The sequence below is a fragment of the Empidonax traillii genome, unplaced genomic scaffold (genome assembly GCF_003031625.1).
Source record: "Empidonax traillii isolate 1590-97213 ecotype Southwest subspecies unplaced genomic scaffold, ASM303162v1 scaffold276:size1176444, whole genome shotgun sequence".
In the NCBI taxonomy this organism is placed as follows: Eukaryota; Metazoa; Chordata; class Aves; order Passeriformes; family Tyrannidae; genus Empidonax; species Empidonax traillii.
In genome coordinates, this window is record NW_020955469.1 from 62,313 (window position 1) to 86,012 (window position 23,700).

A 23,700-nucleotide genomic window follows, 5' to 3' on the forward strand; every position below is an offset into this window, starting at 1 on the left:
AGGCTTGCTTCTCACCTCCCCACAGTGTCAGGCTCAGCAGTGCCCCCTCCTTCAGCCCAGGAGCACCCCCTATGTGGGGGCTTCATCCCTTGCCCTTCCTCAGGAGTTTCTCGGGGAACCCACTTTAGGGGCTCAGGGCACCCCTGCATTGCCCTGGGCTCAGCCTGTACGCTTAGCCCTCTCAGGTTGTCCCCATGAGCCCATCAGTGCCTGGGGCCATGCCAGGGCTCAGTGTGGGCTGCAGGCACCCCCTCAGCGCCGCAGCAAGTGGGGTGCAAAGGAAAGGTTGAAGGGGGAGCCCTGAAGTGTGCAAGGAGGGGTCCTGGAGTGAGGGCAGGATCAGTCACAGGGAGCGCTGGCAACCCAAGTGTGTGTTAGGGGGTGGGGGTCCCAGATAAGGGGCGGGATCAGCCACGGGTGGGTGAGCAACCCCAGAGCGGTGGGGGGATCGCTCACGGGTGGGTGTCGCGGTGCAAAGGGCAGCACTGCCGCTGTGTCCCGGGGCGGGGGGTGGTCGCGGCGGGCGGGGCGGGGCGGGGCGGCGGGGTTATGTAAGGCGGCGATTACCGGGGACCGGGCCCGGGGCGCGGCCGGGCGGCGCCGCGATGGGAGCAACGAGCAGCGGCCCCGGCCCGGCCCCGGCCCCGGCCCCCGTGCGGCCCCCCCAGGTGCGTGCGGCGGCATCATCCCGAGGGGTCCCCCCGGGTATCCCCCGCCCCGGGATCCCCTGGGTGACGCTGTCCCCGGTTCCGCAGGGCCGCGCCGTGGGGTCGTGGGTGCGGGCGCTGCTGAGCCGCGCTGGGTCGATGCCGGTATCGGTACCAGTGCCGGTACCGGGGCTCGCCCTGGCCCCGCGGGGCCCCGCCGAGGAGCCGCCGCTGCCCGGGTGGCCGCTACCGCAGCTCGTCTCGTTGTTCCTGCCGGAGTTCCCCGTCCGCCCCTCCGCCCGCCAGCAGCAGCTCAAGGTGCCGTCCCGGGGCCCCCACCCTCCGAACGGGGTCCCGGTGCATCCGAACGGGGTCCCCGAACGTCCTCCTGGGGCGCCCGCGCATCCCGCATCCTGCCCTGGCAGCCCCGGGCGCCCTAACGGGTCCCCTCGCATCCTGTACTGGGATTCCTGCTCGTCCTATCGGGGTTCCTGCACGTCCTACCGGGGTTCCCCAGCGCCCTGAGCATCCTCCTGTGCCGTACGTGCATTCCGTGCCACCAACCCGGCACCGTCGACCGTCTTGCCGAGCTCTCCCCGCACGCTGTACCGTATCCCTGTGCATCCTTACCGGTGTCCCCGGCCGTCGCACCGGGTCCCCTTCTACCCCCGCCACGTCCTCGTGCCCCATATCGAGTCTCTGTGTGTCCCACCGGGGTTCCTCTGCATCCTACCCGGATCCCGCGTGTAGTACTGGGGTCCTGTGCATTCTGTCAATATCCACCGCTGTCCCGGTCCCCCGTGTCCCTGTGCCTCACATCGGGTTCCCATGTATCCTGCTGGGGTCCCTACTGAGTCCTCCTGGTCCCCATGTGCGCCCACCGTGCTCTGTGCCCACACCCTCCCCCCTGCAGCACCCCCTTTCTGAGCACCCCAAGCCCATCTCCATGGAGTGCTCAGACCCTGTTCCTCCTTCCACCCCCCCCAGATCCTGGGCTTCGTGGCCAAAGGCTCCTTCGGGACCATCCTCAAAGTGCTGGACTGTGGGAGGGAGAAAGTCTGTGCTGTGAAGGTGGGTGCTGCCCCCGGGGCCCATGGAGTGCCCTCAGCTGCCCCTGCCCCTCCTCTGACAGCCCTGCACTGCCCCCCAGGTCGTGCCCAAAGTGGAGGTGCTGCGCCGTGACACCCTCAAGCAGTGCAAGGAAGAAGTCAGCATACAGGTTAAGGGGGGATCCAGGAGGGAACTCAGCCCGTGGAGGGGTTCATGGTGGCCATGGGGACATGAGGAGGCTGTGGGGGGCTGTGGATGGAAGGAGGCAGAAGCGGGGTCCCCTCTCCCCCCTTGGTCCCCCACCCCGGGGGCCGCTCACCCTCTCTGCTTTGTGTCCCCAGAGACAGGTCAGGCACCCGTTTGTCCACGGGCTGGGAGACAGCTGGCAGGGCCAGCGCCACCTCTTCATCAGTGAGTGACCATCTGCCCGCGGGCTCGCCCCGGCCCCCCCTGCCCGTGCACGTGTCCCTGCAGCCCGCACACGTGTCCCCGCACACGCGCGCGCTCCCCCCGCGCAGCCGCTGCCCCGTGGGGATCCAGGAGCTTGGCTGCCGGCTCCCATCTCCCACCCCGCACCCACCACAGGCACAGGAATAGGGGGACAGGGATGGAAACAAGCCACAGTGGGGCAGGGACCGGTGTGGGGGTGAACAAAACACCTGAGCCCCAGTGCCCACCTGGCCTCGGTGGTCGTGGTGGATGTGTCACCTCAGTCCCTGCACGGTTTGCATGTTCCCAGTGCCTGTGTGACCCCAAGGAACATGTCACTTTGGTACCTGTGTGGCCACAGTGCTGCCCACATGGCTCTGGTGACCACGTCACCATGGGACATGGCCCCAGTACTCGCATGCTCCCATGTCACCTTAGTCACGCCTTTGTCACCTTAGGGCCCATATTGCCCTGGTGCTTGTGCCACCTCGCTGCCTTTATAACCCCAGCATTTCCATCACCTCGGTGCATGGCCGTGGTGCCTGTGTCACCTGGGTGCATGGCCACAGTTACCCCTGTGGACTCCTGTGCCCATGCCACCCTGGTGTCCCCAGCCTGGCCCTGTGTGACAGCCCATCAGTAAGGTACATCCCTTGTCCCGGCAGTGTGCACCTACTGCAGCACTGGGGACCTGCACGCGCTCTGGCGCGCCGCCGGCTGCTTCGCCGAGGCCACCGTCCGCCTGTTTGCTGCTGAACTGGTGCTGGTGCTGGGTGAGTGACCTGCCATGCCGGGGACAGCCACCACTGTCCCCACCAATGGGGACCCACAGGTAGGGTCAGCCATCCCCCCAGGTGGGCAGTTGCCTGCCAGGTGCCCTGGGGGTGGCAGTGGGCACTGTGCTGGGAAGGGTCACGTGGCACTGATGGCTCTGTCTTCTCCTCAGTGTACCTCCACGACCTGGGCATCATGCACAGAGATGTGAAGGTGGGTGGCAGCAGGGCTGGGGACTGGGGGATGGGCTGGGGGGGGGGGTCTCTGAACCCCTGGTATGGAGAAACCACCTCAGTGCCTGTCTCATTTCAGATGGAAAACATCCTCCTGGATGAGAGAGGTAAGAGATTGGTGGCACTGCCTTGGGGACATCCTCTCCATGGGGACACCCTCTCCATGGGGACAACTTCTCTGTGGGTTCCCCCACAGGGCACCTCAAGCTCACTGACTTCGGCCTTTCCCGGTACCTGCAATGGGGCGAGCGAGCCCACACGATCTGTGGCACCCTGCAGTATATGGGTAAGGGGGCAGAGGGGGGCTGTGGTGGGGGGCTCAACCCCCCCCCCCCAGGCGCTCACCCACTCATCCCCACAGCCCCAGAGGTGCTGAGTGGGGGACCCTACAGCCATGCAGCCGACTGGTGGTCCCTGGGAGTCCTGCTCTTCGCCCTGGCCAGCGGGGAGGTGAGTACTACAGTGTGGTGGGGGGATCAGGGACACACAGGGAGACCCAGAATTCATTCCACGCTCCCCTCAGTTCCCTGTGGCGCCGGCGGGGGACCACGTGGCCATGCTGGAACGTGTCAAACAGAGCAGCTATGAGAGCCCACCTGCATTCAGCCCCGAGCTAGCCCGGCTGCTTGCTGAGGTAACCCTCCTGCCTCGATTTTGGGGCTCCCTCTGGATGCTAGGGTCCCCACCACTCACTGTCCTTCCTCTGTTCTCCAGCTGCTGTGCCACAACCCCCTGTACCGCCTGCGCTACCTCCACCACTTCCAGGGCCACCCCTTCTTCCGTGGAGTGGCCTTCGACGCTGACCTGCTGCAGAAGGACCCGGTGGTGGTGGCAGTGGCCCCGCAACCCCGCGAGCAGTCCCCACCCGACCCCGCCACCTTCGCCGACTTTGACTACGACCTCGCCGACCCCCCGGACCGGCCCTGGCCTGGCTGAGCCACCATGGCTGGGACCCTCGGCATCGCTCAGGGACATTCCCCACCCCGGCAGCGGGTCGGACCCTGCTGGGCCGGGTCCCCCACGGGGTACCCGGGTACCCCCCAACCTCACCCCCAGGTACCTCAACTCTGTACCTCTACCCGCGGGAGCAATAAACCCGAGAGCCGCGGGCACTGCTGAAGGTGCTGCCCTGATTTCTGCGGGACGCCCGTGGGGGAAAAGCGCGACCACCGCGGCGGGTCGCGGGACTGGACCCCCTGCTCCTTCGGGTCGATGTTGGGCCAGATCTGGGGGAGGTGTGGCGTGTAAAGATGTTTCGGCAGAGGTGGGCGCTGGGGGGGAGCTGGATCAGTGCCCCCGTCCGTCTGTCCGTCTGTCTGTCCATCCGTGCCCGGCGCCGCGCAGCGCGGTGGGGTGGGCGGGGCTTTCCGGTGGTGGGCGCGGCCTCTGCGCAGGCCCCGCCCCCGCGGTGACGCGCGCGCGGCGCAGTCAATCAGAGGCGCGCCTGGTGTTCAAACCGGCGGCGCGCGGGCGGCGGGACCACCCCGGGGACCGGCACACGGACACACCCGGGAACACACCCGGGAACACACCCGAGAGGGGCCCGCGCCGGGAACCGGCACACGAGCACGCCCAGGCGGGGCCCGTGCCGAGGCGGAGAGCAGGCCCGAGAGCGTGAGCTGGGCCAGGACCATTCCCGGGCCATGCAGGCCGCCAGGACGCCCGCCGTGAGTGCGGGCCGGGGCTGGCGGGCGGTTTGGATGATCCGGTGGGGCGGAGAGGGGGGAGGTCCTGGGGAGGGCGGTGGCGTTTTCGGGGCGGCCCGGAGCGCTCCCGGTGTGTTTGTATGTGTATGTGTATGTGTGTGGGGGGGTATGGGGAGGGGGGGCACTGCCGGTGGTGCTGCCGGTGACCCACGATGTCCGCCCAGGCGCAGAAGCGGCCCCGGCGCACCCCGCTGCAGGAGCTGCAGCTCCAGCCGAGCGCCGACCGGACCGGGCTGACCCCGCTGTTCCACCGGCTGCGGCTCAAGGTCGGTGTGCGGCGGGTAACGAACGGGTAACGGGGAGGGCTACTGGGGTGCACTGGAACTTGGGGACACCGAGGGGCATGGGGGGTACTGGGGCACTGGGCGGGCATGTGAAGTGAGATAACGCGCAGGAACCCCCGAAATGCCAGGTAGTGGGAGGGATTGTAGGAAAATTTATTTCCGAAGTCGAGAACTGTAGACTTAAAAGAACATTAATCTTATCGGAGTTTCAAACACCGGGCCCTGGGCAAGACACTCCCCCCAGTTCTTCTCAGGGCTTTTATCATCCCTGGCACTCCCCTTCTGTGGGGGCCTTCGACACGTCTGTACAACTTACCTTTTCTCATACCAGGGAGTTTTTCTCTGGAATGGAGGAAAACATCTAAAACTCCCTGTGGGGGAAGATCCCCCTTCTAGGCAGGAAAGGTTTCTTAAGTGAAATACCCTAGTCTCATAAAATCTTCCGGAAGATTTACTTCTTGTAAAATCTACCCTTACAGGGCAGTGGGGTGGGGAAATGGGGAGGCTGGGAAAATGGCTGCTGGGTGCAGGGGGGAAGGGCAGGGCTGCCCTGACATCCCCTTCCCCCCAAATGTCCTGTAGGATGGTGACTGTGCCACCCCAGTGTCCCGTGCCCGGGGCTCCCGCAGCAGCGTTACCACGGTGCCTTGCACCCCAGGACCTCCACGAAGTGCTACCTCGGTCCCCCCCAGCAGCACCACCCCAATGCCTTGCACCCCTGGGCCCCACAACAGCACCGTTTTGGAGTCCTCCCAGACTTCTACCCTGGGCCCCCGCACATCAGAGATCCCCAGGACTCCCATCCTTAAGCCTGGTGCCTCTGAGGCCCCCAGCAACCCCACCGTAATGCCTGGTGCCTTGGAGCCCCCCATCAGCACCAGCCCAGAGGCCCCTGGCAGTCCTATTCCAGAGGCTGGCACCTCAAGGCACCCTGACAATGCTGTGCCAGCACCTTTGTGCAGCCTGGTCTTGAGGCTCAGCAACACGGAGCCCCCCAGCATCACCATGCCAGCTTCCCTGTGCAGTTCCATCCCAGTTCCCAGCACCCCAAAGTCCTCTGGAAACACCGTGCCAGCTTCCCTGTGCAGTTCCATCCCAGTTCCCAGCACCCCAAAGTCCTCTGGAAACACTGTGCCAGCTTCCCTGAGCAGCTCCATCCCAGTTCCCAGCACCCCAAAGTTCTCTGGAAACACTGTGCCAGCTTCCCTGAGCAGCTCCATCCCTGTGCCCAGCACCCTGGAGTCCCCTGGAAACACTGTGCCAGCTCCCTTGTGCAGCTCCGTCCCTGTGGCCAGCACACCAGAGTCCTCTGGAAACACTGTGCCAGCTTCCCTGTGCAGCTCCATCCCTGTGGCCAGCACACCAGAGTCCTCTGGAAACACTGTGCCAGCCCCGCTGTGCAGCTCCATCCCTGTGGCCAGCACCCCTAAGTCCCCTGGCAGTGCCATGAAAGCTCCCCTGTGCAGCTCCTTCATAGGACCCTGCACCCCAGGGCCTCCCGGCACCAGCTTCACCCCACAGAAAGCTTCTTTCCATGGGTGGCAAGTGGCACCCCCAGACTTTTCCTGCAGCTCTGTGGCCTCCGAGTCCCTATCTGGAGATAGGAGTGTTGGTCCTCTGCCTTGCCAAGGCACCCCTGAGGGAGCTCAGTCCCCTGTCCCCCCAGAGCAGAGCCCACCTGGACTCGCTTCCATTGGGGCAAGTATGTTGGAGCCTGCTGGGTCAGAAGCAACCATTGCCCCTGTCACCTCTCCTGAGTCAGCCCTGGGTGCTGTGTCCTGGATGTTACCGCTGGTGTGGCTGGAGAAGACCCTTAATGTCCCATCCCTGATGGAATCCCTGCAGCACAGCCTGCCCCTCCACATGCCACAGCAAGATGCCAACTGCAGTGTCACCCCAGTGGCCACTGCGGTCACTGGCACCAGCATGAGCCCAGTGGCCACTGCCGTCACTGGCACCAGCATGAGCCCAGTGGCCACTGTGGTCATTGGCACCGGCATGACCCCAGTGTCCAGCGTGGTGGCTGGCACCAGCACGACCCCAGTGGCCACCACCATCACTGGCACCCGCACGAGCCCAGTGGCCACTGCGGTCACTGGCACCAGCATGACCCCAGTGTCCAGTGTGGTGGCTGGCACCAGCGTGACCCCTGTGGTCAGCGTGGCGACCAGCACCAGCATGACCCCAGTGGCCACCACGGTCACTGGCACCAGCATGACCCCAGTGTCCAGCGTGGCGGCCGGCACCAGCATGACCCCAGTGGCCACCATGGTCACTGGCACCAGCATGACTCCAGTGTCCAGTGTGGCGGCCGGCACCAGCATGACCCCAGTGCCCAGTGGGGTTGCTGGCACTTTTGTGGCCATCCAGGACCTGTGGGAAAGGAGTGTAAACACATCTGGGGGAGGCCTGCCCTGTGCCAAGGACAGTGCTACTGAAACGGACTCCTTGCTCTGGCAGTAAGTATGAGGACATATCCCCTTGGCTGGGGCTGTGGCACCTGTGGGCTGTCCCTGCCCTAAGCCCTCTCTCTGTCCCCAGCTGTCCCCGGGAGCAGCTGAAGACTCTGCCACGGGCAGAGCTGGAGGGGCGGCTGGAGAGCACCCTCATCATCATGGAAGCCCTGGCGCTCCAGCTGCGTGACTGGCTGGGGAGCCAGCGGCTGCTGCCTGGCGTGGGGCCGGCTGAGCAGAGGGACATGATCACACAGACGGACATCACCTGCCCTGAAGGGGTAAGAGTCCTCTCCCAGGTGATGCCACCCCGTTCCCCGCAGCCTCAGTGCCGTGACAGTGCCCATGTGCCGCTGGCGAGACGGTGACCCCGGCTGGGCTTCGGCCCAGTGGAGTGGAAGTAAAGCAGGGCTACTGCAGCACAGCATCACGCGCCCGGTGCTGCATTATCACGCCTGGATCAACCCGCTGAGTTTGCTGGATTTGAACCCTCATGGGGGGGAAACATCCCTGGCACACACAGAGGGAGGGTGGGAGATGACATCCTGACCAGCTCTTGCTGGATCCAGGGTGGAGTGGGGCTGGTGCGAAACCCTCTCTGCTCTGCTGGATGCCCTTAGGAGGAGGAGATTTACCACCACCTTTACCTCGAGCAACGGAAGAAAACAGCGGCCCTGCAGCGGCAGCAGGAAGCGGAGCAGGATCTGCAGCAGGAGCTGGAGCTGGCTACCAAGAACATAGTGTGTCTCACTGGCTGTGTGCAATGAGTGTGCTGGGTCTCAGCTGGGCAGGGCACATGTGTGTGCCTGGTGCTGTCTGTGCCAGCTACAGGAGTGCTGCTGGGACTCCAGTGTCCTTGTCCCTTCCCTAGAGTGCCTGGAGCAGCCAGTGTCTCCTGTTCCGGGGCGTTGCGGATGCCGCCTTTCAGAGACTGAAGGATGAGAAGGGAGCCCTTGCACAGGAGGTGAGCCCTCACACGTCAGTCTGGTTCCCCTTTCCCCTGGATTTTGAGAGATGCTGGTGCTGCCAGCACCCACGACAGCTGTCTCCAGTGTCTCATGGTGCTGTCTCCTGCAGCGGGAGCAAGTGAGGGCCCTGGTGTCCCGGTGCCAGGCCATGCTGGAAAGAGTGCCCAGCAAACTGCGGAGCTGCCTGGAGGAGCGGGATGCCATGAGGCAGCGAGCAGATGAAGCCCTACGAGCAAAGGAGGAGGTAAAGGGGTACCTGTTGGCAGTAGTCTCTGCTGTCTTCATGCCTTTGATGAGGTATCCTGTGTCTCTGCCCCTCTCTGAGGAGTGAGGGTCTCCTGGCATCCCAGGGGAAAAACCCATTATGGAAGGCCAAGGGTGCTGTGGCTGTGTGGGGCAATGGAGCTCTCTGGATGGGTTTTTGGTGTGGGCTGTGTCCCATGGGGAGCAGGAATCCTAGGCTGGCACAGCACGCAGAAATGGCTCCCAGGAGTTGCCCCTCATGCAGCAGCATGCCTGGGGGCAGCATCTTCTCCCTTGCAGGGATATTGTTTCCTGGAGGCCTTCCGTGCCCATGCTAGCGCCCAGATCAGTGCCCGTGACCAGAGCTTGTTCTCCCAGAGGGAGCTGTGCACGCTGCTGGCAGAGGCCACCGACCTGCAGGTACTGAGTGGGGTGGTACCCCCAGCTGCCCCCCACCTGGGTGGTCAGGGGGCTGGAAGGGCATCCCCTTGTCCTGAGCCTGGGTGATGCTCTGTGATGGGCTTGGATGTACTGGAGGTTTCCTGATGCTGCTGCTGGGAAGCTGCTGCAAATTCAGCCTCAGGGCTGTCACTTGTCTCCCCACGTGGCTATTAAATGTTGCTTCCTCCACCATGGCACTGCTGACTCATCTCTCTCCTGCCCCACAGAAATCCCTGTCTGCTGAGACTCAGACTTTCCGGGAAATCATTGATGTCACCTTTCAAAATCTACAGAAGGAAAGGAAAGCCATGCATGTGGAGGTGAGGGGTGTCCCAGAGGGGGCTTAGCCCCTCGCTGCCCTGCCAGTGCTCTGTGCCATGAGCAGCCCGTCTGCACAGCAGGGCAGTGCCACCAGTGCCACACTGAGCTCTGCCCGGTGCTGTCTCCCTTCCCAGCGGGAGCAGGTGAGGGCCCTGATGTCCCGGTGCAAGGCTGTGCTGGAGCGTGTGCCCAGCAAGCTGCGGAGCTGCCTGGAGGAGCGGGATGCCAAGAGGAAGCAAGCAGACGAAGCTCTTCAAGCCAGGGAGGAGGTAGGGAGGTACCTGGTGCTGAGTGATGTCCGAGGCACAGGGTGATTTGGGGCACTCCATGGGGATGAGCAGCCTAAACCAAGTGCTGTGCCCCCACAGGTGTCCTGCCAGCTGCAGGAGACCTCGGTGGCCCTGCAGGACGTGGAGGCTCAGCTGGAGCAGCTGACAGAGGCCAACTCACGCCTTGCAACAGGTAGGGGTGGGTGGCGTGGGGGTTTGTAGCTGCCCCATCCCAACTACCCCTGTCCTTCTGCACTGATGGGTCTGTCCCTTGCAGACCTGAGCACCGTGATGAGAAATCTGGCCAGTGCGGAACAGGAGCGGGATGCGCTGCAGCAGAACAACAAGCAGCAGCAGGAGCAGATGGATGAGTGGGTTTGAGCCCTGGGGTCCTGAGCCCCTTCTCACTCCTTGCCCCCAAAATGTAGCACTTCCTGACCCCATCCCCTTCCCATAGGCTGGCACAGGAGAACAGGACCCTGAAGGGGAGGTGTGATGAGCTGTGCCAGGAGCTGCTGGAGGCCACCGAGTGCCGAGAGGTAAGAGCTGCCTGACCCTGCCCACATTGTCACGCGCTGCTGGCCCCCATGATGGCCTCTCCAGAATGCTGGCAACCGGCCAGAAGCAGGATTAGCCCTCCTGCAGAGGGGGGATGAGCCTTCGAGGGCAGGGCGGGTTGACATCCCGCACGTAGCGCAGCTTTTCATCCTGCCCAGCGGGTGATTCCCCGGAGGGGGCTGGGCAGCTCTTCAAGATAATTTTCCCCTGCAGGCATGGAGCCATCCCCCAGCCTGTCCTATGTTCTCTGTAAACTGGTTTCCAGGAGTTATCTGCTGGGATAAAGCTGCCCTTGATTGGAAACAGCACCCCAAGGCAGGGGAGGGTCTGTGCTGGGGGTCCCAATGGGCCCCCCCGGGTCTCCCTTTGGCTGCTCATGGCCATGCCCCTCCACCCTCTTGCAGTTCCTCGATCAGGAGAACAGAATGTCCCGCATGCAGCTGCTAGAGGTGGAGGCCAGGCTGAACTCCACACAGGCCACTCTGCAGGAGCGCACCCTGCAGCACGAGAAGCTGATGGATTCCCACCAACGCCTGCGGTACTGCCCCACTCACCACCTCCGCTTGAACCCCTCTATTTTTAGGAAATCAAGCCCTTCCTGGTGGGATGGGGGGGACACAGGGGACCATGGCTATGCCCTAGCCAAGCGTGGTTGTCCAGGTGGGTGGGAGACACTTGGAGAAGCCCAACAGAGACCCCATCTTGGGGAAAGCTGCCCAAATTTGTAGGATTTGCACCATTGCTGGTTCATGGTGAGACACAGGCATGAGAAATGTCCCCACCCCACATCAAGGAAGGGGAATACTGCTCCTGCTGAGGCTGATGCCATCCCACAGGGAAGAGCACGCTGCCCTCAGCAAGGAGCTAGAGAGCACCAAGGCCGAGCTCCTCAGTGTGCAGATGAAGAGGAGCAAAGTTTCCTGGTGCTCCAAGGACATTGCCGAGTGCCACACGCGGCTGCAGGAGCTCGCTGACTGCCTCAAGACCGTTCTAGAAGAGCAGGTAGGAACCCTGTGCTGGGGACAAGGGGCGGTCACACACCCGCGCCTCTCCATGGTGTAACTTCCAGACCCCCGTGCTTGCTGGGGCAGTCACAAACTGCACTCTGGCGCTGTGCTCTCCTTCCCCTCTGAAGGATAACGATGATGCCCCATCGAGAAGCAAAGCCTGGACCCCATCACAGCAGGCCACAGGCTGGCAGACACCCCGCCGTGCCTGGACCCCTGGGTTCCGCGTGCCCGCGCACCGCACCCCACACTGCGCCGGCAGCTCCTTCGTGGGCAGCGTCCTGAAAGCCGTGTCAGGGAAAGGTGAGCTGGCACCCCCTGCCTGGGTTTTGGGGCATGGGGATGGGGATTGCTCCCTCCCATTCTGGGGGATGTACAGGGCTGGGCACAGCCTCTGTCCTCTCCTCTCGCAGATGCCAGTGAAGCCACCAGAGGCGAGACTGCTGTTAGCAGGGACAAACTTACATCCACACCGAAGGCAAAAGGTATTGGGGCTGTCACCTTGCCCTGGACCCTGCTGCAAAGCTGCAGTGCTGCTGCATGGAGCGATGAGCAGGCACGCCTTCCTCTGTGTCCCCTGGGGCTGATGTTCCCTCTGTGCCACTCACGAGGCTCTTCCCTGCCTGCAGATCCCGAGGAGAGTCTGCTGGAGAGCGTCAAAGAGCTGAGAGCTCTGGTCTCCAACCTCTCCATGCTGAGCTTCCGCATCCAAGAGCTGGAGCAGAGCGAGTTCAAGGCACTGCAGATGGAAATGTGAGTTCAGCAGGGGCTCACATCAAAGGCCAGACAGGGACATCACTCTCCTGGGCATGGCTTCTCCTGCAGGCAGCCTGCCTGTGTCTGCCTCTCACCCTAGCTCTGGATTAGACCTCTCCTGCCATGCCTAGATGGGCTTTTTCCAGCTGGCTGGGTTTGGACAGGTGTCTTCTCACATCATGGGGCTGATGGGATGCCCAGAAAGGGGTTTGGTACCTGGTGCTGTGCTCTGCTGTGATCCCCAGCTGTTCATCACCACTGTCCTCTCCCAGTTCTGACTTGCAGCTCCGTCTGGAGACGGTGACAGAGAAGAGCCAGGAGAAGATGGATGCCCAGGCTGCCACCATTGCCAAGCTGAACAAGGCACTGAGGACCAAGATCGAGGTGAGCTGTGCCAGAAGTGGGCCAGTGCTCACCCCAGGGCAGAGCCGAACTGGGGCGGGCGCTGATCTAGGACACAGAGAAATCTGGTGATGCCCCATGGGTGCTCTGGCTTGTCTGACCTTCTTGAACATGAGAAAACCCACTCCCCCACAGGGTGCTGGGGGTGGCCAGGGCCGGGCACTGCCTGACACCACTTCTTCCTGGCTTGCAGAATGAGAAGGAGCTGCAGGACGTGGTGAAACAGCAGGAAGAGAAGATGTTGCAACTCATCGACAAGAGTGGGGAAGTCACGGTGTGTGATGGGGGCGAGGCTGGGCTGCACCTCAGGGGGCTGCTGGCTCCAGGACCTCTCTCAGCATCTCCTCTACCCCCACAGATGCTGAAGGAAGAGGTCTCCCAGCTGAAGCGCTCGCTCCAGCGTGCAGAGACAGAGGCCAAGGTGCTGTGGGAGGAGATGCGGGGGAAGGAACCCAAGGTTGACACGGCCCATGTCCAGGACCGGGTCCTGCTGCGGCAGGAGGTGAGGCCAGGGGGCTGCTGAGGGCTCCTCCTGGCACTAACCCCGCTACAAACAAGAAGAGCTCTCTAAACCTTGGTCCTTGCAACAAGCCCCCACCCCCATCCCAGGGCTCTTTCCCCACAGTGATCTCAGCAGCGCTTGCTCCTTTTGCAGGTGGATAAACTGCGGCTGCTGCTCCTGGAAAAACGGGATGAGAAGCGTCTGCTCTATGACAAGTACCTGGAGCAGGTATGGGGAACCCCAAGGGGCTGCCTTAGCTCCAGTCATAGAATCAGAATGGTTTGTGTTGGAAGGGATGTTTTTAAAGATCATTTAGTTCCAACCTCCCTGACAGGGTCAGGGGTCCCCTCTCCCTTCTGGGCTCATCCCTGCCCAGGTTTGGAGCAGACTCCTGACAGGCATCTCCCACTGCAGGAGGTGAGGCTCCATCATGCCCAGAAAGAGCTGAGGACCCATGAGGAGATGAAGGAGAAGATAAAAGAGGTGAGATATATGGTTCATTGCTCACCCTTATTGTGACTACGTTAACACCACCTCCCCTCCCAAACATTGCCACTCATGCTTCTGCTCTCCCCAGGTCCTGTCAGCCATCCCTGAGGTGGCAGTGGTCTGCCAGGAGTTCCCCAGCCTGCTGTGGTACCTGGGCCTGAAGCCAGCCAGCAAGGAAGCTGATGAGTCCCCACTATAGCCCATAGCCTAAAACCTTTCTGTTCTTCTGTCTTACTAAAACCTTACTGTTTTTACTGTTGTAATTGTTTATTGAATAAAGTTTTTGTTGGCATTTATCCTGCCTGGGGCGTGGATTCAGGAAGCTCCTGGTGCTGTGGGTGGGGACAACTTGTCCAGCCTGTGCCGGCTGCTCCTGTTCCGTCACGGGGCCGTGGGCACAGCTCTCTGCCACCCCAGGGCCTCTCCTTCTTGGCGGGGGACACATCCCCTGCTGCCAGTGCTTGCTCTCAATGAGGCGCTGCGTTCCCCAGGCTCCCACCCTGCGGCCTTGGCAGCGGCCGGACTGCCCAGGCTGAGCCAGCTTCCCTCCCTGGGTCCCCCCTCCTCCTCTTGCCCTAGATTCCCTCTGTGACCCCCCTCCTCCTTCCCTCTCCACTGGGCTCGTCTGGATCCTGCACACCCCCATCGTGGGGTTGTGGGCTCATGCCTATTGTGTCAGGATGGTTCCAGAGGCTGCATCCTGCTCCCCCTCACGGGGCTGTGGGCACACGCCTGTTGCACAGGGATGTTTCCCCTTCCCAGCATGGCTCCAGCAGGCAGCATCCCATGGCTCAGCCAGCACTGGGAGCTCTGCCAGCTCCTGCTCCCAACCCCCCCCTTGTCCCCCGCTGCTGCATGGAGGGGGGCTCCCTTTAGGGGCTCCCCTGCTCCCAGCACAGCTCCAACCTCACCTCCCTCCTTCGATGCTAGGGCAGCTCCTGGGGGATCCCCATCCCGGTGTTCCCGACCCCAAGGATGCTCCCCACCGCCGTGGGGACCACACGGCGCCTCCCTCCCCTGGGATTGCCCAAAATAGCAGCACTCAAACAAGTGCTCTGGTTTTTAATGGCCTGTTTCTCCTGCCCAAGGGTAGAGAATCACCTTCCCCTGCCCTCTGCCACAGCCCTGGCGCTCTGTGCGAGGCGGGGATGTGACATCCGGGGTCCTAGCACCCTGATTTCCCCAGGGAATGGAGGTGTTTTCCCTAGGAAATGGAGGTGTTTGGGGCCATGCCTCTATTCCCCAGGTGCGTGGGTGGCCTGTGGGGAAGTGGCACAACCTGCTTCCTGGCATCACCTCTCCCTGCTCTGGCTGTGACCCTGCTGGCAGCAGTGGGGTAGGGTATGGCCCCCCGAGATGTGAGGCTGGCAGTGGGGGCTCCTGGCTCTGGGATGCAGGGAGAAATGCACTCCTTTCCCTGGATTAGGGCCACGCGAGGCGGTTGAGCCGTCCTTTTACAGCGGGATTCAGCACAGTGGGGCCCTGGCAGCTGTCCCCGTGGGGCGAGTGGGGACACTGGTATTGTCCCTCTCTGCTGGCTCTAGGCTGTTGTTTAGGGGGCCTGGTCTCCAGTGAGTGCCCCCACCCTGTCCTGGGGTTCTGGGGCTCAGTGCTGCTGGGGCTTGGCCCCTGGTCGCAGAGGTGACCCAGACGGGGTGTCTGGTGCAGTAACAGTGGGGTGGCACAGTGCCCCCAGCCTGGGGGTGGCACAGGAGGTCCCTGCCCCTAGCTGGCAGTGGCAATAAGGGTGCACACAGTGGGTCCCCAGCAGTAGCAAGGGGGTGGCAGAGGAGGTCCCTGCCCATAACCAGGTAGGGGTCTGTGGCACAGAAGGGTCTCCAGCAGCAACTGGTGGTAGCACAGCGGGCTGCCTGCGTGGCACGGGGGGCCCTGCTCATGGCAGGGGGTAACTCAGCTCTGTCCCTGAACTCTGTGTGTGTGTTTGGAGCACAGAGAGGTCCCCATCACAGCGAGGGGCTGCAAAATGGTGGTACAACGGGGTCCCCAGCCCGGGGTTGTCACCCTGGGGTCCCCACCAGCGCGGGAGTTGATGCCGGCGGGGGAGGGGGGTGGGTGGGAGGGAGGAGGACGCGACCCTGCCGGGGGGATTGTGGCCGGCGGGGGCGGGGGCGGCAAGGGGCGGGCCCGGGGGCTGGTCCTGCCCGGTGCCGCCCCGCCGGTCACGTAGCTCTGCGGCATCGCAGCCACATTTACCGCGGGGCAGGAGCGCGCAGCCCGCAGTTCGTGCCCGCCGCCGCCGCCCTACACGGTATGGGGGAGCCGGGGGTCGGGGGGAGCCGGGGGGCTGGGGGGAGCTGCTGGGGGGCGCCGGCGGCGGGAGGCGGCAGCCCCGCCGAGCCTCCAGGATGTCTCCACGCGGCATTCCCGGGGGTCGGGCAGGGCTGGGGGGCTCCAGGGCAGAGGGACCCCCGGACATGGGGGTGTTGGGGGGTTGGGGAGACCCCGGAGACTCCTCGTGCGCTGGCGGAGCTCGAGTCCCGATGGTGCCGGCCGGGGAATGTGTTGCCCCGAGGGGAGCGCTAGTTACCGGGGGCATCACCGGCCCCGCGACGGCGCCAGCCTCGGGGTATCGCCATCCCTGGGGTGCCCCAAACTCCGAGTACCTCCATCCCCGGGTTGTGCCCCTCGGAGGCTCCCCATTCCTCATTCCGAGGGTATTTCCGTCCCCCCGGGTTATCGCCATTCCCCGTGTACTTCTCGGCGGGGTATCCCCGGCCCTGGGGGGGATCGCCGTCTCCGGGGTACCCCAAGCCCCAGGTACCGCAAGACGCAGGTAGTGCCTCCCTGGGGTCTCTTCTTCCCTCTTTCCCGGGGTATTTCCGGTCCCTTGATATCCCCATCCCCGGGCTGTTTCCATCCTCCACAGAATATTCCCGGCCCCAAGGTACCCTCATCCCCATCCCCCTGCCCTCGGGGCCCTGCCCCGGTCCCCGCAGAACTGCGCTCCCTCAAGATGGCTGGGCTGGGGGCGGGCTGGCAAGGCAGCAAAATGGCTGGGAACTGCCCGGCATCCTCCACGAATGCCCGCCACGAGGCTTACACAACATCTCCTGACCGGTGGGGCGGGGGTCCCAGCCCCCTGGAGGGTCCCGGGTCCCCGCGGCAGGCGGGTACGTGTGGTTTCGGGAGCCGCCCCGGTGGTGCGTGACTCAGTCCCCGTCCGCTCGCAGCCACCGCCACCATGACGCACCAACACCCCGCGCTCACGGCCGAGCAGAAGAAGGAGCTGTCGGACATCGCGCTGCGGATCGTGGCCCCCGGGAAGGGCATCCTGGCAGCCGATGAGTCCGTAGGTCAGTCTGGGGAAAGGGGGGGATCTGCCCCGCCACCCCTTTTTCCCCACCCTGGAGGCTGACGAGGTTGCTGGGTGCCCTCAGGGAGCATGGCAAAGCGCCTCAACCAGATTGGGGTGGAGAACACGGAGGAGAACCGCCGGCTGTACCGCCAGATCCTCTTCAGCGCCGACAGCCGGGTGAAGAAATGCATCGGGGGGGTCATCTTCTTCCACGAGACCATGTACCAGAAGGCTGACGACGGCACCCCCTTCGTCCAGATGATCAAGGACAAGGGCATCGTCGTGGGCATCAAGGTGTGGGGGGGTGTCCGGTGGGTTTGTGGGGTGCTGAGGATGCTTGGAGGGTGCCGGTGGGGGCTCAGCACCGCCTTCCCTTCACTCCACAGGTGGACAAGGGTGTCGTGCCGCTGGCTGGGACAGATGGCGAGACCACCACTCAGGGTAGGTAGAGCAGGCAGGGGATGGGGCTTGAGGCCGGGAGGTGTGGGGCCGCGGGTTTGGGGCTGTGGGGCTGACGCACTGCCCGGCAGGTCTGGATGGGCTGTGGGAGCGCTGTGCCCAGTACAAGAAGGATGGGGCTGACTTTGCCAAGTGGCGCTGCGTGCTGAAGATCAGCGAGCACACCCCCTCCGCGCTCGCCATCATGGAGAACGCCAACGTCCTGGCCCGCTACGCCAGCATCTGCCAGCAGGTCTGTGTCTGGGGGCAGGCATCGCCCCGCAGGGCGGGTGATGGATAGGATGGGTATTAACTTGGGTGGGCAGGTGTTGCCTCATGGGGGCAGGCCTAGATCCATGAGGCTCAGCACTGACCCCGTGCATTGATGACCACTGGGGATCATCCCATGGGTGAGGCGGGACATGACCTGTGCGCCAGGTAACACCTCACGTGGATGATTAGGCATTGCCCTGTGGGGTGGGCATCACTCATGGGATCAGGCATCAGTCCACGGGGCCAGGCATTGTTACGTGGGGCTGGGCATCACCTCACCGACACAGGCATTGCTCCATGGGGACAAGAATTGACCCTTCCAGGTTGGGTGTTCCCCCATGGGGCTGGGCATCACTGTCAAGGGCTGAGCCTTGGCGATGAGCATCGCTCCCTGGCTGTGGGCAGTGTCCCACATTACCAGGGGGCTGGGGGATGCCCAGGGACATCACCATGATGGCATCTGCCTGCTGTTTGCAGAACGGCATCGTGCCCATCGTGGAGCCGGAGATCCTGCCTGATGGTGACCACGACCTCAAGCGGTGCCAGTATGTGACTGAGAAGGTAAGTGGTAGGGTGGCAGCAGGGTGGGCACTAAGCTGTGCTGTGCCCTGCTGGGGGGACTCCACACTGCCCGTCCTCCCCCAGGTGCTGGCAGCTGTCTACAAGGCACTGAGCGACCACCACGTCTACCTGGAGGGGACCCTGCTGAAGCCCAACATGGTGACCCCTGGGCACTCCTGCCCCACCAAGTACAGTCCTGAGGAGATTGCCATGGCCACTGTCACCGCTCTGCGCCGCACTGTGCCCCCAGCCGTGCCAGGTACCAGCCCTGGGACGTGGCAGGGACCAGGAGGGGGATGGCTTGTGTCCCCCTGCCCCGTGCCATAACCCTGCTCTCTTCAGGTGTCACCTTCCTGTCTGGGGGTCAGAGTGAGGAGGAGGCTTCCATCAACCTCAATGCCATCAATACGTGCCCGCTGGTGCGGCCATGGGCCCTCACCTTCTCCTACGGGCGGGCGCTGCAGGCGTCGGCACTCAACGCCTGGCGTGGGCAGAGTGACAACGCTGACGCTGCCACCGAGGAGTTTGTCAAGCGTGCAGAGGTGATGGGGGTGGCCCTCCCGAGAGGGGGTACCGAGGGCTGCATCCCCTGGGGTGGTGGGGGCACCAAGGGCTGTGTCACCGTGGGGTGATAGGGACACTGAGGGCTGTGTGTGCATGGGATCATAAAAGACTCCGAGGGCTGTGCCACCATGGGGTGGTGGAAAAACAGAGGGGGCTGTATCCCCCAGGATGGCGGGGACGCCGAGGGCTGTGAACCCATGGGTGAGGGGGATGCTGAGGACCACGTCCCACAGGGTCTGTGCCTCATGGGACAAGGGATGTCAAGGACCACAGACCCTGAGGAGGTGACACAGTACTGTCTCCATGGGGGACAGTGAGGGCTGTGTCCCCAGTAGGGGATTGGGTGGTGCCAAGGACCAGATCATGGTCCTTGGCACCGAGATGATGGGGGATGCCAAGCATTATGCCCAGTGAAATGGGGGACACCAAGAGCCCTGTCCCCGTGGGAGGGGAATACCAAAAGCTGTGACCCCAGGGACTGGGAGACCCCAAGGGCCAAACCCCACGGGGTGGGGGGAAACCACTGACATTTCCTTTCCCTGCAGGTGAACGGGCTGGCGGCGCTGGGCAAGTACGAGGGCAGCGGGGACGACTCGGGAGCCGCCGGGCAGTCCCTCTACGTGGCCAACCACGCATACTGAGCCCTGGCCGGGCATCCCGCCGGCCCCCCGCCCCGGCCCCCTCCCCGCCACCGCTCACACCCCGCTTCCACCCCAGCCACCCAGGGGAGCCACCACGCGGGGAGGGGAAGGGGAGCGTGCCGACGGGCCGGCCCCACGCCGCCGCACCCGCGCTTGGAGTTGGGGGTCCGGGTTCCCCCGGGCCCTGCAGGGAACCGCCCGGCTGCCCCTTTGGCAGGGGGCTCCGGCGGGGCTGTGAGGGTGGAGAGTAGGGCAAGGCCGCGTGGGGGGGCAGGAGGGGAGGCCTGGGGGTGCCCCTGCCCTGCCGTAGCTTTGCAGTCCTGGTCGCCGCCGCCCTCGGGGGCGCCTGTGTTGTGTTCGCCGTGTGTGCACCCCGTGTACCAAATAGCCTAACAACGAATAAATGGTAGAGACAGCGCTGCGCCGCCTCCTTCCTCGCCGTGGGCCGCCCGGGAACCACGAGCTACCCATTCTGGGCTGCCCGCTCCGAGCACCATCCAAAGCCTGTTGTGCTCACTCGTGCAATGAGCTGTGTCCAGTCTCAGCCCGCCCACTGCCATCGGGAGGCTCTGTGAGCTCGGCGCGGGGCTGGTTAGGCTCTCCCTGTGGACCACGAGGAGGGCGAGGAGCCCTTGAGCAGGCCCTGTGCTCCCCACTCCACGTGTCCTCCACTCCCGGTCCTGGCGCTTGACGTCGCACCGGAGCCCCTTGCCGGTCCGCGCAGGCGGCGGCATTGTTTGTCCCTCCGCGGCACTCGTAGAGCGCAAAGCCCGCCTCCTCAGGGCCGGGGCATGGTTTGATTGGTCCTTCTGCCCGCCTGTCTGTTCCGCTGAGCGGCGCACTCCGCGCCTATTGGCTGCCCTGGGTATGGCGAGCGCTGAGTGGCTGGGCTGGGCTCAGGGCACGCCCCTCCGGCCGGACCAGGAAGTGAAGATGGCGGCGGCGGCCGCGGCGGCGGCGATGGCCGCGGACGAAGCAGGTATGGGTGGGAGGGAGGGCCCGACGCTCCCTCGTTCGCTCTCTCCTGCCCCCAACCCCCCGCCTCCGGGGTGCAGGGAGCTGGACCGGTGCTGAAGCGCTGTCCCCACAGAGCGGGCGCGGGGCCGGCGCGCCGCCCTGTCCTTCGCGACCATCGCCGTGGTGCTGGGGCTGCCGCTGTGGTGGAGAACGACCGAGACCTACCGCGCCGCGCTGCCCTACGCGGACATCGACGGGCTGGGCCAGCAGCCGGTGAGAGCCGGGAGGGGCCGGGGCCGGGGCTGGAAGGGGCTCAGGGGCCCACGCTGACGCTGCCCCTGTGCAGGTTCAGCTGGTCGTGCCCGTGGCCGTGGTCTTCAGCCCGGGGTCCGTGCCCGGGGACCTGCCGAGCCCGCTGCCCTTCAGGGACGTGCAGGAGATGGAGATTTCTGTGAACCGTGAGAAACCACTCCCCACCCGGCCGTCCCTCCGTGCCCCGTCTGTCCCTCCTGGGTGCCCTTGTTCTTCTCCGAGGGGTCCCAGCCTGCCCTTGGCTTCTCTTCTGGGCAGCCTGGAGCTCCCCAGACTCCAAACCCACGTTCCTCAGCACGGGAGCAGAGGGGACAGCAAGGCCCCCAGCGTGCTGCAGGGAAGGGACCAGCCCCTCTCCCTGGGGATGTGGACAATGGAGCCCTGGGAGGGTGGGATGTGCCTGGGTGATGGGGGGGTGTCCTGCTGCCTGCATTGACTATCTGATGCCATGTGCCATAGTGAGTCACCAGCTGGTGCCCAAAGGACCTTGTGGCATGTATCCTCCTGGGGTTGCCCCTTGTCCCTCTGAGACACCTCTGAGGGGTCTTGGGAGACCAGGATTAGCAGATTCACTCAGCTTTTCTCCCCCTGTAGTGAGAAACAGTGTCACATCCCGCTATGAGATGGCCTATCGGGCCACCACAGCCCAGGAGGAGGCAGCTCTGGCTGCCGCCACTCCACGAGGTACTGGAGCAAGGGACTGGTGGGGAGAGGTGCTGAGCACCTGGTCACTGCTGAGCAGAGAGCACACTTTGCTGTGTCTCAGGGTGGGGATCGGAGTGAAATTCCTGACCCTGCTGATGGCTCTGTGTTCCCCAGAGGCTGACGCTGCTTTGCACCCGCTGCAGGACGTCTCGATGGGCTCCCTCACCGTGTACGTGGTCCCCGAAACCTCCTCTCTTCTGCCTCAGGTAGGAGGTGCTTCACCCCTCGGAGGTGCCCTGTGGGGAGGGATATATCATGGGTGGCACTGAGGTGTTCTCCTGCTCCTTCCCCAGGGCACCACCGTCTACGTGGGGAGGCACCGCGGCGCCCTGGTGAGGGCTGGGGGCTCCCTGGCTGCCCTCCACACCCGCCTCCGGCAGGTGACACAGGTGATGTCCTTCACGGCCGCCTCCATCGCCTCCGCCCTCTCGGACCGTGTGCCCGATGGCCGGCTCAGCCCCGACGCATGGCGCGCCCTGAAATCCAGCCTGGGTATGGACCTGACCTGCGGAAAGCCTGCTGTCCCTGGGGGAGATCCCCTCCCTGTTCCACTTGTAGCATCCCTGCATGTCTCCTGGGCTAACAGACCCCGGGGTCTTCCCTTTGCAGTGTCTCTGGGGCAGGGTCTGTGCTGTGCTTGCTGTGGTGGGGTACTGGTGGGTGACCCCACACTGGGGCAGGCCAGGGGAGGAGGGGTCGGGTCCTGCTGCTCTGGGGAGATCTGTGGCAGTGGTAGCTGTGCTGGGGCCTCACAGGTTGTGGGTCCTCGGCAGGGTATGAGATCACCTTCAGCCTGCTGAACCCTGACCCCAAGTCCCACGCCGTGGACTGGGACATCGAGGGGGCCGTGAACCGCTACGTGAAGCCCGTCCTGGACAAACTGAGCTTGGTGGCCAACTTCTCTGTGGACTCACAGGTGAGGGCTGGGAGAGGTGGTGGGGAGAGCCCAGCCCTGGGCGCCCCAGGTGCTCCAGGACGCACTTCTCTGCCAGCAACATGTCCCTTGTGTGCCCGCAGATCCTCTACTATGCCATCCTAGGAGTGACACCACGCTATGACAAGGAATCCTCCAGCTTTCTCCTGAGCGCTCACAGCCTCCCACACGTCATCAACCCTGTGGAGGCCCGCCTGGGTGAGCACTGTGCTCATATGGCTCACTGAGATGTGCCTCACAGGACCTGGCTCTCCTGGCTCTGCTGAGGGAGAGAGGACAGCTGTGCCTGTGGCCTGTGTCCTTTTCCCTCTTGCAGCTCTGGATGGGAGCAAGGGTGACTGAGGCCTGCCAGGGTGGCAGTTCTACTTGGGGCTGGCTGTGAAGGAGGAGCTGGGCTGTGGGCTGCTCCTGCTGTCTTTGCTGGCCAGGAGAGCTCTTTGACTCTGTCCCACTGCAGGCTCCAGTGCTGCCTCGCTCTACCCTGTGCTGAACTTCCTGCTGTACGTGCCAGAGCGCTCCCACTCCCCTCTGTACATCCAGGACAAGGATGGAGCCCCAGTGAGCACCAACGCCTTCCACAGCCCCCGCTGGGGTGGCATCATGGTATGGGACCATGGGGGTGCTGGCAGTGCTCAGACAAGATGGTGGTTCCCCATTCCCAGCTGGGGACCCTGCCAACCCCGAGGCTCCAGCTGTGCCTCACTGACATAACTCTCCTGCAGGTTTACAACGTTGAAGCCCCTGCTTCCTCCCAAGCCTCCCTCCCGCTGCATGTGGACGTGGACATGGCACGAGTGATGGAGGTTTTCCTGGCCCAGCTCCGGTGAGGATGCTCTCTTCTCTCCCTGAACCTTTCTGTGCTCCCCTGGCCCATGTGGAAATCAGTGAGGTCAGAGCAAGCTGGACCCAAGCAGCTCATTTGCTCCTCACACTGTGGGCTCTGGGAGGCTGAGAGTGGCTTTTCGTGACCTTTGAGGTGCTGGCTGCTGGCCATCACTGCTCCGTGATCAAAGGTGCTGTCACATTTCCCATCTCCTAAGGTGGGAGGGTTGGCTTGTCCTGCCCCAAATCCAGGAGGCAATTCAGCAGGATTGGGACTGAACATAGCAGGGAATAAGAGCAGGGAGCTTGTGGAAACGCAGGCTTGTGATGTGGGCTGGGACCTTCCTCTCTACTCCCAGGTTACTCTTTGGGCTGTCTCGGGAAGAGCTGCCCCCTGACTTCCTGCTGGAAAGCCCAGGGAATGAGGGGCTGGCTGACTGGGAACTGGACCACCTGCTCTGGGCCCACACTGTGGAGAACATTGCCACTGTGTCCACCACACTGACCTCACTGGCCCAGCTCCTGGACAAGATTGGGAACATCGTCATCAAGGATGATGTTGCCTCTGAGGTAGGGCTGGGGCACCCTGAGGTGGGGAGGGGGCTGGGTGTCCCGATGGTCCTCCCTGGCCAGGGACTGAACCTT

The 23,700-nt window shown here is 63.9% G+C and overlaps 4 protein-coding genes across 7 annotated transcripts in view; all 4 read left to right on the forward strand.

Annotated features, from left to right (window-relative positions):
• Positions 1-605: 605 nt before the first annotated feature.
• Positions 606-4,250, forward strand: RSKR (ribosomal protein S6 kinase related). Its single transcript, XM_027890019.1, has 12 exons — positions 606-668; positions 756-965; positions 1,635-1,718; positions 1,798-1,866; positions 2,039-2,108; positions 2,792-2,899; positions 3,073-3,113; positions 3,213-3,240; positions 3,330-3,419; positions 3,495-3,583; positions 3,657-3,767; positions 3,848-4,250. Exons 1-12 carry the CDS (start codon positions 606-608, stop codon positions 4,067-4,069), a joined length of 1,185 nt encoding a protein of 394 aa, XP_027745820.1. The 3' UTR covers positions 4,070-4,250.
• An 804-nt stretch (positions 4,251-5,054) lies between these two features.
• SPAG5 (sperm associated antigen 5) lies at positions 5,055-13,750 on the forward strand. 3 transcript variants are annotated; one of them, XM_027889971.1, is made up of 25 exons: positions 5,055-5,105; positions 5,706-6,124; positions 6,188-7,176; positions 7,429-7,582; positions 7,665-7,857; positions 8,197-8,316; positions 8,448-8,540; positions 8,654-8,788; positions 9,088-9,207; positions 9,456-9,548; positions 9,684-9,818; positions 9,918-10,011; positions 10,096-10,189; positions 10,276-10,357; positions 10,781-10,914; positions 11,213-11,378; positions 11,512-11,686; positions 11,797-11,868; positions 12,013-12,136; positions 12,412-12,523; positions 12,735-12,815; positions 12,900-13,043; positions 13,197-13,271; positions 13,458-13,526; positions 13,621-13,750. In XM_027889971.1, the coding sequence occupies exons 2-25, from the start codon at positions 5,829-5,831 to the stop codon at positions 13,729-13,731; spliced, it is 3,861 nt and encodes a 1,286-aa protein (XP_027745772.1). In that variant the 5' UTR covers positions 5,055-5,105; positions 5,706-5,828; the 3' UTR covers positions 13,732-13,750. The 3 variants fall into 3 exon arrangements, with proteins under 3 accessions (XP_027745772.1, XP_027745771.1, XP_027745774.1); XM_027889970.1 differs by having other exon boundaries at positions 6,188-7,582; XM_027889973.1 differs by lacking the exons at positions 8,654-8,788; positions 9,088-9,207; positions 9,456-9,548 and having other exon boundaries at positions 6,188-7,582.
• Positions 13,751-15,683: 1,933 nt separating this feature from the next.
• On the forward strand, positions 15,684-19,743 carry ALDOC (aldolase, fructose-bisphosphate C). Of its 2 annotated transcripts, none has more exons than XM_027889975.1 (9): positions 15,684-15,801; positions 16,724-16,846; positions 16,931-17,142; positions 17,235-17,289; positions 17,379-17,539; positions 18,037-18,120; positions 18,205-18,379; positions 18,463-18,662; positions 19,230-19,743. In XM_027889975.1, exons 2-9 carry the CDS (start codon positions 16,735-16,737, stop codon positions 19,323-19,325), a joined length of 1,095 nt encoding a protein of 364 aa, XP_027745776.1. In that variant the 5' UTR covers positions 15,684-15,801; positions 16,724-16,734; the 3' UTR covers positions 19,326-19,743. The 2 variants fall into 2 exon arrangements, with proteins under 2 accessions (XP_027745776.1, XP_027745775.1); XM_027889974.1 differs by lacking the exon at positions 19,230-19,743 and adding an exon at positions 18,793-19,016 and having other exon boundaries at positions 18,463-18,723.
• A 490-nt stretch (positions 19,744-20,233) lies between these two features.
• Positions 20,234-23,700, forward strand: part of PIGS (phosphatidylinositol glycan anchor biosynthesis class S) — a 9,223-nt gene continuing 5,756 nt past the window's right edge. The window contains exons 1-11 of the mRNA XM_027889933.1: positions 20,234-20,304; positions 20,416-20,555; positions 20,629-20,740; positions 21,189-21,278; positions 21,414-21,505; positions 21,593-21,791; positions 22,073-22,215; positions 22,317-22,431; positions 22,691-22,836; positions 22,956-23,056; positions 23,415-23,625. Coding sequence (XP_027745734.1) covers positions 20,259-20,304; positions 20,416-20,555; positions 20,629-20,740; positions 21,189-21,278; positions 21,414-21,505; positions 21,593-21,791; positions 22,073-22,215; positions 22,317-22,431; positions 22,691-22,836; positions 22,956-23,056; positions 23,415-23,625 — 1,395 coding nt within the window. The 5' untranslated portion in view covers positions 20,234-20,258. The remainder of the gene's footprint in view (positions 20,305-20,415; positions 20,556-20,628; positions 20,741-21,188; positions 21,279-21,413; positions 21,506-21,592; positions 21,792-22,072; positions 22,216-22,316; positions 22,432-22,690; positions 22,837-22,955; positions 23,057-23,414; positions 23,626-23,700) is intronic.

Excerpts from the sequence above, each read along its gene's own strand:
- RSKR (XM_027890019.1), top strand. The coding sequence starts at position 606 with ATGGGAGCAACGAGCAGCGGCCCCGGCCCGGCCCCGGCCCCGGCCCCC. Across the intron at positions 3,584-3,656 it reads TCGCCCTGGCCAGCGGGGAG|TTCCCTGTGGCGCCGGCGGG; the intron begins GTGAGTACTACA and ends CGCTCCCCTCAG. Across the intron at positions 3,768-3,847 it reads TAGCCCGGCTGCTTGCTGAG|CTGCTGTGCCACAACCCCCT; the intron begins GTAACCCTCCTG and ends TCTGTTCTCCAG.
- SPAG5 (XM_027889970.1), top strand. The coding sequence starts at position 5,829 with ATGCCTTGCACCCCTGGGCCCCACAACAGCACCGTTTTGGAGTCCTCC. Across the intron at positions 6,125-6,187 it reads AACACGGAGCCCCCCAGCAT|CACCGTGCCAGCTTCCCTGT; the intron begins CACCATGCCAGC and ends GTCCTCTGGAAA. Across the intron at positions 12,524-12,734 it reads CACTGAGGACCAAGATCGAG|AATGAGAAGGAGCTGCAGGA; the intron begins GTGAGCTGTGCC and ends CCTGGCTTGCAG.
- ALDOC (XM_027889974.1), top strand. The coding sequence starts at position 16,735 with ATGACGCACCAACACCCCGCGCTCACGGCCGAGCAGAAGAAGGAGCTG. Across the intron at positions 17,290-17,378 it reads TGGCGAGACCACCACTCAGG|GTCTGGATGGGCTGTGGGAG; the intron begins GTAGGTAGAGCA and ends ACTGCCCGGCAG. Across the intron at positions 17,540-18,036 it reads ACGCCAGCATCTGCCAGCAG|AACGGCATCGTGCCCATCGT; the intron begins GTCTGTGTCTGG and ends TGCTGTTTGCAG.